Raw genomic sequence first — 17,500 nt, forward strand, 5'->3', positions numbered from 1 at the left:
CAGTTTGGCTACACTATATTTCTATAGTCCATTCTAGACCTTCTATGAGTAACTTTGCAACTCCATGTCAACTAGCAGTCATTAGAGTATTAGTACACTCTGCTGGGTTGTTTCAACCCATAATTGGGTCAAATATGGACCAAACTGGCCGTTGGGTTAAACTCTTAAATTACATTTTTAAGCCAATGTTTGGGTCTGTCCATATTTGACCCAAAATTGGGTAATTTTTTAGAGTGTAGGGTTAGTAGAGTAAGTTGACATGGGGTTGTAAAGTTACTAATAGTTAGTAATTCTTTGAAACAGTCTATATTGTTAAAAGCACTATGTCACAGTTTTAACATAAAACAAACTAATAAACTTAATGTGATGCAGATATTTGGTATATATGCTTAAATGTGGAACAGGCAATATTCAGTTAGTTAAATAAAATGTAAAACAATCTGGATTTGTTGGAGATATATAAACCTGGTTATTGTGTTGAAAACACATTCAGTTTATTAGTACTATTACAGAAATGTTACCTGTTTTATTTACGCATGATTGACAAATATGAGTCACATTATGTCTATTAGTTTGTTAAAACTGTCTAATTCAAATGGATTAAACATTTATATGCAATTCAAAAAACTGAAAAACTGTTTATCATCGTTTTTAATGTAAAATCTCCCTTTGAACGTGTAATATCACAGACAGGATAATTAATGAATGTCTAATAACCACAGAAGAGCACATTTGATCAGATTGAGGATGAATACGTCAGTGAAACGTGAGCGGTCTTACGTTATATGTGCAAAAGTTCACTATCAATCCGAGTTCCATATTAGGCGGTGAAACACGAGGAAGAGAATTTCCACAAACGTTCCAAAGCATGATGCGATTCTTTCACTTTCTTCTGAGGCATGAATTCACACCATTCCATAATCAATCATAACATCAGTCCTTCGCCTGCGCTTCTCTGTCCTCTGCGTATGACTTGGCTATTTCAGTATTTATTGATTTTCTTATTTTAGGAAAATAGTTTTTATTCAGTTACAGTACGGTTCAAAGTCTGAGGCCGCTCATGAAATGCTTTTATTTTGCTTTATTTATTTCAAATAAACACAGATGAACAGGATCTGAGACAATCCAAAAAGCCTTACTTCATTAGTGAAATGAAATAGTGCATTATCTTAAAAAAAATCTTATTTATTTGATAGCATTGTTTTTTTTTTTAAATATGTTCTTCCTCAGTGTTTCTGTCTCGTTTTCCAGCACAAATATCTAAACACTCTTAAATAAAGAGACATTTACGGAGAAGCAACATGACTGAAGATATTAAGTCTTGTTTTCTGACAAATTCATCAAGGTTTTGTTTAAAACAAGAAATAATATCTGCCAGTGAAGTTAAGAAAATGAATAATAGTCAAAGTTCAAAGGCAAAACAGATTTTTATTTTTTTATTTAAATACTTTTTCTTGCTTAAGCGCAAACTCAAATGTGATTTTTTTTTTACAAATATTTTATTTTTTATTATTTTAATTTTTTTTACAATTATTTATATTACACACACAATTTATATATATATATATATATATATATATATATATATTAAGTTTAAAAACTTTTTCATGTCATTTTAGGAATGTTTCGATATTTCTAGTAAAAAAGCAAAACAGAAACCGTCCCAGTCGTGTTTAAATAGCCATAAGAATGATTGTATAAGATTCCCTGTTGGACTTTTCATGTTGTTGTGTGGTTTCCCTTTTCTCCCGGCCCGTGCCGGATGATGCCGGTGTGTTCCAGGTCAGAAGTGTGTGTTCAGAGCTGGTGTGTGTGTGTGTGTGTGTGTGTGTGTGTGTGTTCCTGCAGACAGGTGTCTGAGACGCTCTTCAGTTTGACCTGCTTTGTCTCTTCCACTACTGGCCTCAACAGAGTATCACACACACCAGGCCAGGTCTGGATCTAGGTCACAGAGGTGTGTGTGTGTGTGTGTGTGTGTGTGTGTGTGTGTGTGTGTGTGTGTCGAGGGAGGGGGTCTAATTGGGTTGGGACCAGATTGCTCATTAAAAGCCCATCCAAGCAAAAGTCCACTGGTGTTTTCAGTGATCCAACCATCTGTTTTTTTTACTCAGTTGTTCAACTCTATTCAGATTGTCTGCGATCCTCCTTTGTCTGCCGGAGGTGTTGATGTGAACGTTTGGGCCCGAAAAGCTTCCAGTGTCCCGATTGGATCACCTTCAACTAATCCTGACGGTCACATGATTAAAGCCAGATGCTGATTGGTTAGTTTCTGCTTCTCAAAAGTCTGGCGCAGCCGAGCGAGGACAGTGTGAGTGACAGGAGCCAACGCGTGTGAGATATCAGAGGATCTGCTGGTGGACTTTATGGGAACGGGAGAGAAAGCAGATGAGATGACAGAGTGAAGCGCAGCGGGACACAGAGATGACCTGACCAAAGACATCCAGGACCCAACAGCTCGACCAATGTGAAGTGAGTCCAGTATTATTATTATTAATATTAATGATAGGAAGCATGTTGTGATCTTCAGGTCTGGTTTGGGATGGATGATGTATTCTTGAGATGTACGTGGATAACGTTAACGCTTTTGGGAATGGCTCCATCATTAGCATTTATTCATTTGATTGGTCAAAAACTTTAGTTTTTTGGTTATTTTTTTAAAATTGTAATTTGGAATGGTCACTGTGAAGTTTAGTAAAACATTTTATTACATGACCAAAATAAAGTGAGTTTGTGTTTAAAACAAATATCTGTCTGTGGAGTAAAAGATTATTTTTCTGACTCCATTGACAGATATCTGTTCTTGTTTTAAGCTCAAACTCATCTTTATTCTACATCTGGCCTGCAAACTCAGTAACAGGGCTAAATATGGAACGACAGAGACTAGTTGCACAAGAATTCAATGCATTTCTCATAAATATGGCGTTGGCATCACACCACTGCAGTCATCAGTAATTAGTCACCTAATAGCTGAATGCGATTGTTCACCGTTTCTGAAGTAGTTTGTGCAGTGCTGGCCGCAGGGTTGGTTCACAGCAGAAGAGAACAACTAGCATATGCTACCTTGTATTGTGACACACACGTATATTGTGTTATGCAAGGCATGTATTGCATGATTGGAGACCTGAGAGGAAATGTGTGTATGCCTAAAGACACATTTAACTTTTTCTTTAGAACTAACCAATAAAGCAAAAGGAGAACCAAAGCATCTCGAACCAAAGGAGAACACACCAAACAGAAAACAGCGAGTGCCGACCGCAGGAGTGAAGATGAAGCTGGAAGCGTCTCTGGAGGACATGAGCGAGTGGAGGGAACTGGACTTTGCGATGAACTGCACATATATCGTCCAGGACCAGGCGTGCGAGCCGAGCTTCAGGCTCCCGAAGGCCATGACCTCGATCCCACGAAACCTCACCTTCCAGTACAGCGCCGACAACCAGGTGCGCATTCCCAGTTCCCTTATTCCACCATCTCTGCCGAGTCATGGTTAACACACACCTGTTATTTAAAGACGCTTGTGCAACAGCGCGTTCCCTTCAGGCAGAGTGATATTATGTCAAGGTTATGTCAAACACTCTTCCAGCAACGATCATTCAGCGTTATCTGGTTTTTAATTAAAAAAAAAATGAATTACACATCATTCATGAGACATTTTTTCTGAGAACATTCAGAAGAAACATTGCCTCAGTGTCTGAAGAATGGAATCTTTGCATGACCAAGAAAACAGATGGTAACACTTCACTTAAAGCCTTTATGTAAAAGTGCGTTATAAAAGTGTTCATCATGTATATAACGCATTATGGATAACTGTAACCAAAGTTAAAATGCATTATAATATTTGCAGATTCCTTGTTCCATCTGAAACTGGTTGTTTGTCATGGTTTATATTTCCTAAAGGTGTAGCAATGTATTATAAGTTTGGTTACAATTATTCATGAGATCATACAGTGCATTATGAGGTGCATAATTAATGCATTCGAATACTTTTATAATGCAGGTTTTATGGGAAGTGTTACAAAAATTTTATTTTATTTTAAGGATGTTTGGAACAGTCAGAAGTCACATTTCTATAACGTTCTTAGAACATGTTTGTGTTGGCTGAACATAAAAAACTTCATCGTGATGGTATTTAGTTGTAAGTTTATGAGGGACTCTCAGCACTACACCTCCGTCTGAACCATTAAGACGTCATCCATTCAGGTCCATGAAGTGGGATTGTTCCATTCAAAGTGTCCGATGACGGAAACGGACGGTTTGGTTTGAGCGAGTGGTTGAGTAGATCAGTGAGATCTAATCACAATTTTCTCACCTCATGGGATCACAACACTAAGAGATAGTAAATCTTTTCCTGGATTTTTTTTGTGCGTTCCCGAGATTAGACCTTCCTTAACATAATGCCGAAAACCCGAAGTCTCTAGGTGGTCTGGTTGAGGAGTAGATAGAAGTGCAAGATTGGTGCGCACACACGCACAGAACAGAAATCATGAGTTAACAAGCGCAATTTCCGGGGGAAAATTGCGCTAAAAATAAAAAAAAAAGGTAACTGTGACTTTTTCATATGACGATTCAGATTTTTTTTTCTTAGAATTGCGAGTTTATATCTGACAGTTCTGAGAAAAGATGTCAGAATGTGAGATAAAAAGTTGCAATTATCTACTAAAATATTGTATTCTGTGGCGGAAACAAGCTTCCATAGCAGGTGCGAAATGCAAATTTCCAATGCAAACATTCTTAAAAATTCTCTCTTTATGTTTGTCTTTGAAATGTTCTTCATCTCTCGCTCACACACGTTTGTCCGCATCATTGTTCAGGCCTTTGCTGTGGTTTCTTCTGCGTCGGCCTCATGCACTTCTTCGCTGTTCCGCTTGTCTTTTGCATACGATCCAGTTTCCGTCCTTCGCAGGTGAAAGTCAGTTCCTCTTTCTAAAGCCTCGGCTCTTTTTATGTTCTGTCACACTGAAGGTGTGAAGTTGTGGTCATGAGCTCATAAACACACTCATGCACAAACACGGATCGTCCATCTCAGCAGAATGTGCAAAGACAGAAAAAGACAACAATACGTGTGAAAATATTCGGCTTCTGATAAGACCTCAAGATCAGCAAGAAATGTGTGTGTATATATATACAGTATATGAATTCTGTCTATCGACCTTCCTATCTATCTATCTATCTATCTATCTATCTATCTATCTATCTATCTATCTATCTATCTTTATCTCTTTTTTTGTAAGTGCTTCTTTTAACATGACTCTCATTGACCGCATAATGAACCTTTTGGTCTACATTAAATTGTTTCTTTCTCTTCCCCTTTCACACACTCTTTTATTTCTCATGTTCATACTCTCACTCTCATCTTTTCCCATGCATTGACCCTCTTTTATTTCAAGCTAAATCCACCGTATCCTTGAATCCGACAACAGACTGAGGCTGGTTTAGAGAGAGAACAGCTGACGGTGTCTCACACACACGCTCTGGACACACACTCCTCGAGAGGAATCGATCACACACTTCCTATTTCTTGCTTTGCTCTGGGCTGATTCTGTGAAAAGCATTGCTCTTATGCTGTCACTGACGTTTCTTCGGACAGAAAAACCCACATCCAGTGAGTGTGTCAGTTCCTGGAGGCCCGACAGCACATTTTTATTGGAAGGAAAAATGAAAGATTTTTAGGGATGTTGGAAAGCCAGTCTCATGGTGACTAGACTGCCCGTCATTTGCTGATCGGTTTCTGTGATGCATACACACGCATCCCAGAGTTTCTGTGTTTGTGAAAGTCTGCGTATTAACGTTAATGTTGTTGGTGCGCAGTGTGTTGTGGAAGGGAAGAACTGAAACTCTCGAAGGCTCTCTGATGTGAAGCGCACACATGAGGACTGAAGAAGCTGCACTGCAAAACATCTATTTAGAAAATGTGTCTTTGTCTTATTTTTCAGTACAAATCTCTAAATGTTCTTAAATCGAGATACATTTACTGGAGAAGACACGAGATTTTAATTTGAATGGAAAGAAATTGTTTATTTTCCGGGAACGAACACGTCACAATATTCCTCGTTATAATAATTCATACGCAGAATAAAGAGGCGGGGCCTGGTTGAGTTAGTTAGTAGTGTGTTAAACTGGGCGGGGCATTTCCCAAACACACTCGAAGCGCTCGACCAATCACAACACACTGCTCCAGCCGACCAATCAGAGCACAGTGTGCTTTTCAGAAGGAGGGGCTTCATAGAGACAGGAAGTAAACAGAGCGTTACTGACAGACTGGGAAGAGAGGAGCCGCAACAATGGAGAATATGAGGAGAATAATCAACATTCAAGCAGGAAAACCTGTTCTAGTAGAGCCTGAAAACTACATCAAGACTTGTGGTGGGCTTGTGAAGAATTTTTGGTAACACTTTATTTTGATGGTCCCTTTTGAACATTCTAATAACTATAAATAACTACATGTCACCTAACTCTCATTAGAGTATTAGTAGACTGCTTAATATCTGCTAACTCTATTGTGTCGGTCCTCCAACAGACATTCTACTGACTATAAGTGACTTTGTAACTACATATCAACTTCTTCTAAGTCTACTAACACTCTACTGTCACTCTAATCAGAGCTAGTACACATGTAGGTGCAACGTTACTTATAGTCAACAGAATGTGTTGAAGGGTCCATCAAAATAAAGTGAACAGCAAGACAATGTTTGTTTGCAGTGAGTTATCAGGCAACAGGCAGAGTCGTAGGCAGTCATGCGTGTCAGCGTGTGTGTAAGCGAAGCGTGCCTCACGAAGGGGGACACGTGGCAGATGGGTGATCTGTGACTCAAATGCACAAGCACTTATAGAATCTCAGCCAAACGAAGTAGGTTAAGCCTGACTGATTAACTTTCGTTTGGACCTGGTTCCTCGGACAGCTGCGGTGTGTTGGGTTAGCGTGGTGCCGCTGGCCTCATCAGAGAGCGACACACACACACACACACACACACCCCCTCCTCTGACTCCATAAACCCTCTCTGAGCGGTTAATCACTAAAGACCAACCAATTAGTCACGCAACGCTAACGACTCACAATTCTTCTGTCAGCGCAGCTCTCGTCTCAGTGACCGTCCCTCTCACTTATTACAGTCCATCATTTGGGCTCTATTGTGGATATTACTCTTTAAGTGTATTACTCAGTGTTTCTGTCTTGTTTTCCAGCACTAATATCTAAATATTCTTAAATCAAGATGCATTTACTGGAGAAACAAGCCAAAAACACTGAGTGAACGTGTTGGTCATGAGTTGGTTATTTGGGGCCGTGACCCCCACGCACACTTTGACCTACTTTACAGGCCCGGTTCCTGCGTTCGACAGCATTGAGTCGGCCACCTGCTCCGGTTTCTCCTCTGCCTCTTTTAAAGACATTGTTTGTCAATACCAGCCAACTTTTGCCAGCAGGGTCTTCCAGGTCAGGCTTATTGAGGACAGCTGTATGTTTCTAGGTCAGGGTCCAAGTAGAGCAGGGAAAGTATAAGTCTGTTTATGCACTTAACTCGTTAGTGTGCTACCTTAGGTCACCGATGACGTTTCCTACAGGTCGTCTCCAACCCTGCATGCATTGAACTCAATGCACTTCCTCTTCAAAAGTGTATCATTAATCATTTATTTCTCTCTCTCCTGCAGGTGACTGGTGTTTTCAGTAAAGAGTACATCCCTCAGGGCACGAGATTCGGACCTCTTCAAGGGGTCGTCTACACCAAAGAAAACGTGCCCCTTCAAGCCAACCGGAAGTACTTTTGGAGGGTAAGTGACCTAATCTTTCAGGGACACCGTTTCTGATGAAAAGTTGCCAAACCGGTTATGTCTTTCCCGAGAATTTTAGCAGAAAGGAGCCGGAAGCTTATTCACTCATGCAAGAATACATACAAAAATGCATTGGCTTCTTCAGCATGATCGTCTTTCTTTTAAGCACACGCCTATGTTTAGACACACGCATGTATTCAAATATGTAGGTGTTCCTATTGTGCTTTTAAGGGCTTGTTTGGAAAATACAGAGGAAGCTGTGAGAGCCCGTATCCTGTTTGCTGTAGATTCCTGCTGTTCTCATACGGTTTACTCAGCAGAAGTTACCAACTCAGCCTATTTCGAAACCATTCGACAAAAACGTAAAGGATAGCGCAAGTCTTTGGTTTGTGGCCAGCTTTTAGAGAAGTCGGGATTCCTGCACAGACAGAGACGCACGCACACACACAAATCACTTTCCTTTCAGTTCTTTCTGTTCTCATATCAGCATGCATCTAAGTGAACTTCAGTCTCTTTATCTCCCTGCCAAGGTCACTAGATCGGTCTACGTGTTTGTTTATATGCGTGGTGTGTGTAGACGCACGCACGAGTGTGTGTCTGTGTGTGTATGTGCACATTTGCATGTCGCTTTGGGTTTTCCTAGTCTGAGCTGTCCTTTCCTTTCTCCGTTTCCTGTAAATCCTTTCTAACTTCCTGTTGCCATAAAGAATTGAAATGACGCATCGTGTCATGTGACCGAAGGCAGGTGGACGGATGTGTCCGTGTGGGTGAAAGTGTGTTTGTGTTTATGAGTCTTCAGGGTGTAACTGGTTAAAGGAGTGTCTGATAGTGGAGATGTCATGCCTCGGCATGTCTGCGGAGTGAATTCCCCCACACACGACTGATAATGAAAGTGGGAGGAGTCAGGGGCGGAGTCTGTGCGTGTGACTGGCAGCATGTGTGGATCGTTTTGACGCTCTGCACTTTATAAAAAGCCTGACATCATTGAAACACAAAGTTAGTCACACATCTTCAGCAGGACAAGCCACACACACACACACACACACACACTTTCACAGGTCAGGAGACACAGAGGAGTTGATATAAACAGCTGTTTGACAAGCGTTCTGTTCATGGCAGAGGTGAAGAATCATTTGTAACAGGTTTAAAGAATGATTTTAATGTTTACTTGTGATGGTTTTGACACCTGCAGACTCACGCGTTCATGTTTTCCTCTCTCTCTCTCTCCATCCAGATCTACAGTGGTGGCCACTTACACCACTTCATCGATGGCTACGACGTCCAGCGCAGCAACTGGATGCGGTTCGCTAACCCGGCGCGCTCGCGGGCCGAACAGAACCTGGTGGCCTGTCAGAACGGCCAGGAGATCTACTTCTACACCATCCGGCCCGTGGAGCCCAAGCAGGAGCTGCTGGTGTGGTACAGCCCGGAGTTTTCCCAGAGACTGTGTGGCCAGCAGGAGCAACCCGACAGCCTGAAGCCAAGTGAGTCACGGCTCCGGGATTATCCCACATTAGCTGGCATTGGGGAGGGGAAAACTGGATGAAGTGTGCTTTTTTTTGGCTTTTCTTCTTGTATCTTTATTGAGTTTTCTCTGGCTTTCTTGAAGCAATAGGATTATTAGTCACATCATTTGTATATTTGCCCGTTGTCTTTCCTGTGAATCAGGCGACTCCTTTAATGCCTTGAACTGTAACAATTTCAATTTTGAACAATTTCGCAAATAATTCCAAGGAATCGATCATTGAAAAAAAGACTTTTAAAATCATTATTTACCACTTTGAGAATCATTTTTTACAGTGGAGAGTTCAGTAATGAACTAGTAGGCTGTTATGTATATAGTGTTTTTTATTCCCACTTTTGCTTTTCTTCTTGTATCTTTATTGTGTTCTGTTGTGCCTTGAAATGAAACAAATTTGGCGTAGAATTTAGTTTTTTTTAAATGTAATTTTCACAAATAATTCCAAGAAATCGGTTATTGAACGAAATGTGAAATTTTGAAGGCTTAAGACTTTTTATCTACAATTTCGAGAATCATTTTTACAGTGCAAGAGTTCAGTAATTAACGGGCACCCTCAGATCTTCTGCGTACACTAGTAATATTGACATCCAAAATACATACGGGCGGATATTTTTTTCGTTGCGTGGCAGTGTCATATACAGTCAAACCAAAATTTTATTCAGACACCTTGCTATCCTAACTTACATAAATTAACTGTCCAGCACACACAAGTAAAACAAATATAAAAAAAATATATATGGTGTCTAAGTAATATGTAATATAAACTGTATTTGGTTTAACTGTATAGGTTTCACATGACCATTATGTCAGTATGCCACTAATAGCAACACACTGTTAAATGTTTACTGAAAATTTGCTGTATATACAGTATAATGAACAGTAAATCAGTGATTCGTTTGACACATGAAAACATGAAAGTCACATCGTGAAAGTGACTGTCAATGAACCTGTTTGTGTATGAATGTGTGAGTTCTGTGAGTGTGTGCGTATATATATATTTATGACAAAACGCTGGACGTCTGGATTTGTCTGTCTGAGTAGCTGTCATGTGATAGCGCCTATATCACATTGATTCAATCTCACACTGACACTGTTATTTCCTGTCTTATTCACTCCTCGGAATGCATGAATGTCTGTTTTTGTGCGTTTCGTGTGTGCATTTGTCTCTGCTATTGTTAAGGACCATTACCTGAGTCATGCCGACACGTACACGCTTCTCTCTTGTGATGCTTTTACTCAACAATTACACCTAAATATCCCTCTTTAGAAAGTCATGCACCGTGAAGAACATAACCCTTTCTTAGATCCTCTTCTTTTTAATTTGGATCATTCAGTGCGCTTTGACAAGTTCCACTTCCTTGGTGAGGTTCAAAGAAATTTGTATATTCAGTTTTAAAAGCATGATATTACATCATACAGCTCTTTTCACTGGACTTTGTCAACAAGTTCTTCGAACACATCTGCTGATATTTAGTTTAATTTAAAACACGGGGAATATCCACTGCTTCCATTTATCCGTGTTCCTCCGGGATTTGAAAACATATTTATACACAGTTGACGGTTGGATTTTGTTCGGAGTTTCAAATATCATTTTCACTTTCCTCACGGTAGTTAGGAAATACCTAGACGATGCCTGTAAATGTTACACCAGATTGGGTTTGAGGAACCAAGCTTCGACCACAAGGGTTATACTGTGTTTGTGTAATCTTCCCACTGCTGTGTGACACACTTGAGCCTTGTACCACTCTCCATGATTTAGCAGGTTTTGTCTGAGTCACCACAAAGGTTACTGAAAGAAGCTAGCTGTTGTGGCTTTCTTTTTACAATCTCTGAAGCGAAAGGACAGTAATAATCTGACCTTATCTCGATTCCCTGCATAACAGTAAGAAACAGTTAGTGATTTTTCCCATGGTCGAGGACATCTGCTGTTATGGTGAGTCAGAGTAGTTTCTGAGTGAGAAGTATCACCGTCACACGAGTCTCCTTTCTTCCGATACATACATATGGCCCTCCACCTCACAAACATACACACACCCACACTGCGAACACCCACACGGTTGTAATCTAGGTGCTGTGTGAAAGCAGTACTACCTCTTTGTCAAACAGAAACCAGTCAGAGATCTTCTGCCTGTCAGCTTTAAACTGAAAGAGCTGCCATTTACCATAAGTGAGCGTTTGAGGAGGGAAGGTTATGAGTAGGTGTACGACACACAGGCGTGTTCGCCGGGTGACCGATGTCGCTCTGCGAAGACTTTGACCTGCTTGGTCAATCTCAACAGACGTGAAATCTGTCGACTTGCTCACAAGTTTCGGTAACACTGTATTTTGATGGTCCCAGAGTTTTAGTGTCAGTTCTACATTAAACTACTATATATAATGTGTAATAATGCAATGGGGGACCATTTGTGGCTCCTGATGATGCCAAATGTCTTGTTACAGGTAAAAGTGGCCTACATTATTTTAAATATATCTAGTCAGTGACAGCGCAAGTATATTCGTCTAAAATAATTCTGTATTTTCAGCTTCAGAATCATGAATATGTTTATTCTGGTGTCTCTATTGTCCTGTGCTTTGGGTTTCAGCACCAAGTCCAAGCCTAATCATTTCCACACACAATGTAAAACCAAATTTAGCATTTCTCTGAGTATCGCAATGATGCCATCTCGTGAGTTCAGTATCGTGATATGCATCGAATTGTGACATGAGGGTATCATTAAACACCTAATGAGTTGACATTTACAGTAGTTGCAAAGTTAGTCTAAGTCTCATACTTGTGTTCTCACCTCTGCTGTCTGTCAGCCTTCACACTTCTCTGCACTGTGTGACCTTTTATGTCCTCTCTTTCTACAGAGTACTTGCCTGACATGAACTATCAGAAGCCGTACGTCTACTACCCTAAACAGGCCTCGAGCCCACACAAACTTCAAAGCGAGGGAGAGGAAGACGAGATGGATGAAAAGATCGACGTAGAGGTCATTGAGAGGGACACGCCACCTGACACACCGGACGAACAGGTCGTGGATTTCAGCAAGAAAATCCACAGAGCTGTTTCACCACAGTTGGTGCATTCTCCACATCCCAACCAGAAGGAGATGACCATGAGCGCTCACCCGTATCCCACCCTGTCTCCGCCGCAAGACCTTCCGCTCCACTTACACGGCCTCTACGGTCATCATCGAGAGGGTTTGATCTCCTACCCTTCCCTGCCCTCTCCCAGACCTCTGCAAGCTCCTTATCCACTTCTACCACAGTACAATCCTCATTATTCCCGTTTGCTGTTGCCCCCATACTCCCCTCCCTTCCCGTCCATGTTGCCCTCGAAAGGGGGTTTCCGGTACAACGGATTCCTGGGAAGTGATGGCTTATCCTACCCTTCAATTCCCCAACCTGGCCTGCTACCAGTTACCTTTCCCTATCCCTCCCCGCTCCATGGAGGACTGAAGGAAAGAGTCCCGAACACTCCCCCCCGGGGAGCCCCGGCAACACCAGAACTCTCCCCTCAGCCAAGCTTCCAGAAGCCTCTCTCTGAATGCGAAGAAGCCATTAACCTCAGCCTGGCTTCGCCCAGGAGCACATCACCTCCATCCTCGTCTTCTCCACCAACACCCGGGTACAAGTCTCTCCCGTACCCACTCAAGAAGCAGAACGGCAAAATCAAGTATGAATGCAACGTCTGCCTCAAGACCTTCGGTCAGCTGTCCAACCTCAAAGTGAGTACACTTTATTCTAAGTCTTGATTTGAGAGATGTGGTGTGATGTGGTTAAGACTAAAGGGCCTGTGTTTGCTTTGAAGGTGCACTTGAGGGTCCACAGTGGCGAGAGACCATTCCAGTGCAACTTGTGCAAAAAGAGTTTCACCCAGCTGGCACACTTACAGAAACATCACCTGGTCCACACAGGAGAGAAACCACACGAATGCCAGGTGAGCTCATGTGCTGTGACTCAAGATAAAGATATATATCCTATTAACATGCCATGACTCACACCTACAACACTGCTTATCTGTGACAGGACCTTTACCTTGTCACTCCTGTTTCCTTAAGAGAAAAGCTTTGTTGTTCAGTAACTAGAGAGGGTGTGACAGTGGCGTCAGCCTGCGCTAGTCATTCATTTTGACCACTGAAAATAAATAAGTCCTTTAGTGTGGCTGGCTTGCTGTCTGCATACCAGAGCAACAACGAGGCGAGAGAGGTTGTTGTGTGCCGCCTCTTTGAATTACAGTCTGTGACTCTCTTTGAATGTCCACAGGTGTGCCACAAACGCTTCAGCAGCACCAGCAACCTGAAAACACACTTGCGTCTGCACTCGGGAGAGAAGCCGTATCAGTGCAAGCTGTGTGGAGTGAAGTTTACCCAGTACATCCACCTTAAACTCCACCGTCGGCTTCACAGCTCCTGCGACCGCCCGTATACCTGCCAAACCTGCACCCGAGGCTTCATCCATCGCTTCTCCCTACACCTCCACCAGCGCTCCGGATGCTGTCCCAACACCCGTCCCGAGATCCCCGAGCTGGTGGAGCGCTTCGACGCCAGTCACGAGGCCGAGGCTCTTCCGGAGAACGCCGGAGATGCTCAAGTGGACGCCGCCTTGGAGAAATGGCTGGCTAGGAGTCTGGAAAACGGCGAGGGGAAGGAAGACGTGGGATTCCTCAAGGCTTTCAGTACTTCAGTACCTCAGGGAGTGACCATCATGGGTCATCATCACCAGGAGAGAGCCAGCGTGGTTCACTTCAACCACCGGCACTCTATTAAGACTGAGGAGGAGTAGATGACGTATCCCAGCAAGCAATTTTGCTTTTAAAAGACGCCTAATAGCCGTTTAATAGCTAGAATCCTGACCATGACACTGATATCCTGTAGATATTATTGACATTGGTAACACGATGGGATATCAGCCATCGCATGCGCTGCCTGGCCAAAAACTACAATGAATCAGTTTTGACTATAGGTGGGCAACAAATAGCATAGAACATGTCAAAGAAATGAAACCAAATGCCTTGTAATCACTGCCGGGTCTATAGTTAACCTAGACGGTGACATGACGGCTATTGCTTGCTGGGATCGCTCCTTCAGGTCTTCCAGAAACCCCTCAAAAATGCTATCTATGCACAGGGCATTCCCTAGTTGACCAAAAATCCTCTCTTTCCTGGGAAAATCAGAGAGAAGATGCGTAAACCAAGCCAATGAGAGCCGCACCAAACAAATAGTGTTTCCAAAGACTTGAAGAAAGGGATTGCACTTCTACCCTCTGACCTGTTATAGAATGAAGATGTGATTTATAATGTCCTCATCTGGTTTCCAAACCGATGTCAAAGTCTGTTTGTGTGAGTTTGTCTTAACTTATTATTGTTGAGGTTTTTCTTTTGAGCATTGTATCAAATGTTTTAAAACTTGTTTATATGTGTACTTTTTATGTATTTTTTTTTTTAAATATTGGGATTCTCAGGAATTATGTGTCAATCCCACTATGGACACTATATGTTACAGTCCCAGATGGACTGGATCTTCTCCGTCCATTCCAAGTGTGGTCTGTCTGCGAATGTGTACAAATGGATGTACGTGTCTATGACTTTACCTGGTGTTAAATAATTCTGAATGGGATCTTTTATGAAAGGATGTAAAATGTACCTTTTCAAGGGATCATTCACTGTAGCTTCTAAGAATATCATAGCGGTTTTCTCAGATCCTGAACCCTTTTGACATTGGAAAGAAAACATGCCTCACTTTTTGTTTAATATTTGAAATATCCTTCGTTTTCTTAGCTTAATGTTACTTGGTTGTGTCTACCAATGTTTACTGTTGTCTCTTTAATCCAAACAAGTATTGTTAGCACTATGAAAATGATCAAATCGATGTAGCTGAAACTGAATTTGCCAATCATGAAGATTGCAATACTTCATTTTTTATAGACTACAGAACTACAGACACAACAGTACCTCATACTAAAAAGTTAAATTGTTAGTTTCATATGTTATGCTCTTTTAATTTATTTGATGTCAGCACTGGAAAAAGCAGGAACTAGATCCAAGTGCAGATATTTGACTGTTAGCTGCAACAGGGTTTAGAAAGGAGACTTTTTGTACAGTTCTTTTGTTATCCTAGTTTATTTTTGACTCAGTCCAAAAGATGTTGATACTTTATATGTGAGAACCTATTTTTGACAAACTTTTATAATGTAGCGCATTAAACATTACTTGTCTAAGACCTCGCTCTGTCCGTGTGATTGTGTTGTTGATGCCTTTACTCTGTCAACAGAATCAGGTTTTCACACTCGTTCATCAGGCTTATTCGCTTGAAAGTCCCACTCAAACGCTGCTCTCTGTGGTCGTATTTCTAGAAAGTAGAGGAACTGAAATTGTTGCTCATCAGCTAAGACTGATCAAAAATGCTCGCCGTCACATGCATTGCTGTTTTTCATTTTGACGTGAAAAAGAAAACACCCCCAACCTTTACCTAGCGTTACTTTTTACAGTAACAAAAAAATAACTCCTCCCAGCGATTAGATGATAAAAGATGATAACAAGACGTATATAATATCTGATTACTGAAGAGACTTCTGAAATATCTATAGGCTGGTTCAACAAACCTCAACACACACTCCTAAAAACTGGCCAAACACCGCAAAAGTAACTTTATGCAAAAATGTTTACAATACAATAAAAAACAATTAACTAATAAAAAAAAAATCTCGATTAACCCCTTCATTGCTGTTTGCTTGTTTTCTGCATTGTGGCTGATTTGTAGTTTGTATCCCCCCAAAATATTTTTTTTTACTTCCCGTTAATTCCTATGGCGGTCATCTTTGGCCGAGATGAGTAGTTTCAAGTTTCAAGATTAATTAATTTATAAAGCACATTTAAAAACAGCCACAAGACTGACCAAAGTGCTGTACAAAACATCTAAATACACACTTATTAAGATAATAAACACAAATATATTATAATATACACATTTAAGAAAGAAAAAAAATCAATACGCCAGAGAAAACAAACACGTTTTTAAAAGTGTGACTTTTTGAATCATATGCACACATTATTATTATTATTATTATTGGTGTTCACATAAGTGCCACAAAAGTCACCAAGTGTCATGCCCTTCCAACAAAGTAAAAAACACTTCTTCTTTTTTTTCAGTCAAAAGTGACCAAAGAGCAGCACAGGGTTAAACGTCCTGTCTATATAGTGTAAAAGTCAGATCGTAGTTCTAGTATTTGTGAAACTGGAGGCTAATATGAAGCAGAGCATTGGTTTGAGTAACTGATCTGGCGGTTTATGGTCATCATTCCCGCCTGCTCTTTCACTGCTCTTCTAGTCTCTGTTAACGGCTCAAACTCATCACAAATGTCGGTAACGGAAGACAAGGCAGTTACAGTAAGAAATGTCTCATGTGTTCTCTGTCCTCTCTGAGTTCAACACTTATCTGTTTCCTTTTGTCAAAGCCTCCCCTCTTCTCCCCTGGCACACACACACATGAAGGGAGAGCCCCGGGCCACACACACACACACCTCACCTCAGACCAGAACAAACACACCTCAGCGCGCGTGTGTGTGTGTGTGTGTGTGTGTGTGTGTGTGTGTGTGTGTGTGTGTGTGTGTGTGTGTGTGTGTGTGTGTGTGTGTGTGTGTGTGTGTGTGTGTGTGTGTGTGAAAGAGAGACAAGTGAAAGAAAGAGCACTTCTGTCATTGACAGCATGTCAAACCACCACTTTGAATACATTTTAGGAGAAGTTGCGAGAGGCCCTTTTATGGCAGAAAGGAGAAAGAAACAGAGAGAAGCATGTGAAACACACCACAGAGAAAGAAAGAGTGGAACTTGACTTGCAGTAAATGACATGCGGAGTGTGTGTGTGTGTGTGTGTGTGTGTGTGTGTGTGTGTGTGTGTGTGTGTGTGTGTGTGTGTGTGTGTGTGTGTGTGTGTGTGTGTGTGTGTGTGTGTGTGGGTGTGTGTTTGTGTCATGTTCAGAGTACTTGCACTGCCTTCCTGCTCAGACTTAAAACTTCAAGCATTCAGAAATTACTAGCAAGTCGTTCTCTGAAACCCTGAAGCTTTAGTTCCTGTCAACAACGGCCAGCGGCGGTGCGGCAAAATGCAGAAAACACAGAGTGTTATCTCAAACATTTGACAGAACTGTAAATCATACAATCAGCTGATAAGTGCATCGACTACACTGTAAAACATGACTTTTTGAAGATTGTAAAGAATGTTTACAGGAAAA

At 41.3% G+C, this 17,500-nt stretch overlaps 1 protein-coding gene across 2 annotated transcripts; it reads left to right on the forward strand.

The window, feature by feature from the left end:
* Nucleotides 1–3,266: 3,266 nt before the first annotated feature.
* Nucleotides 3,267–15,490, forward strand: prdm1b (PR domain containing 1b, with ZNF domain; the record flags this gene model as incomplete). 2 transcript variants are annotated; one of them, XM_081375808.1, is made up of 6 exons in its annotated part: nucleotides 3,267–3,437; nucleotides 7,645–7,764; nucleotides 8,999–9,248; nucleotides 12,137–12,996; nucleotides 13,080–13,208; nucleotides 13,535–15,490. In XM_081375808.1, 6 exons carry the CDS (start codon nucleotides 3,267–3,269, stop codon nucleotides 14,051–14,053), a joined length of 2,049 nt encoding a protein of 682 aa, XP_081231934.1. In that variant the 3' UTR covers nucleotides 14,054–15,490. The 2 variants fall into 2 exon arrangements, with proteins under 2 accessions (XP_081231934.1, XP_081231935.1); XM_081375809.1 differs by lacking the exons at nucleotides 3,267–3,437; nucleotides 7,645–7,764 and adding an exon at nucleotides 8,742–8,885.
* Between the last annotated feature and the right edge of the window lie 2,010 nt (nucleotides 15,491–17,500).

The sequence above is a fragment of the Scardinius erythrophthalmus genome (genome assembly GCF_964197995.2).
Source record: "Scardinius erythrophthalmus genome assembly, chromosome: 10".
NCBI lineage: Eukaryota > Metazoa > Chordata > Actinopteri > Cypriniformes > Leuciscidae > Scardinius > Scardinius erythrophthalmus.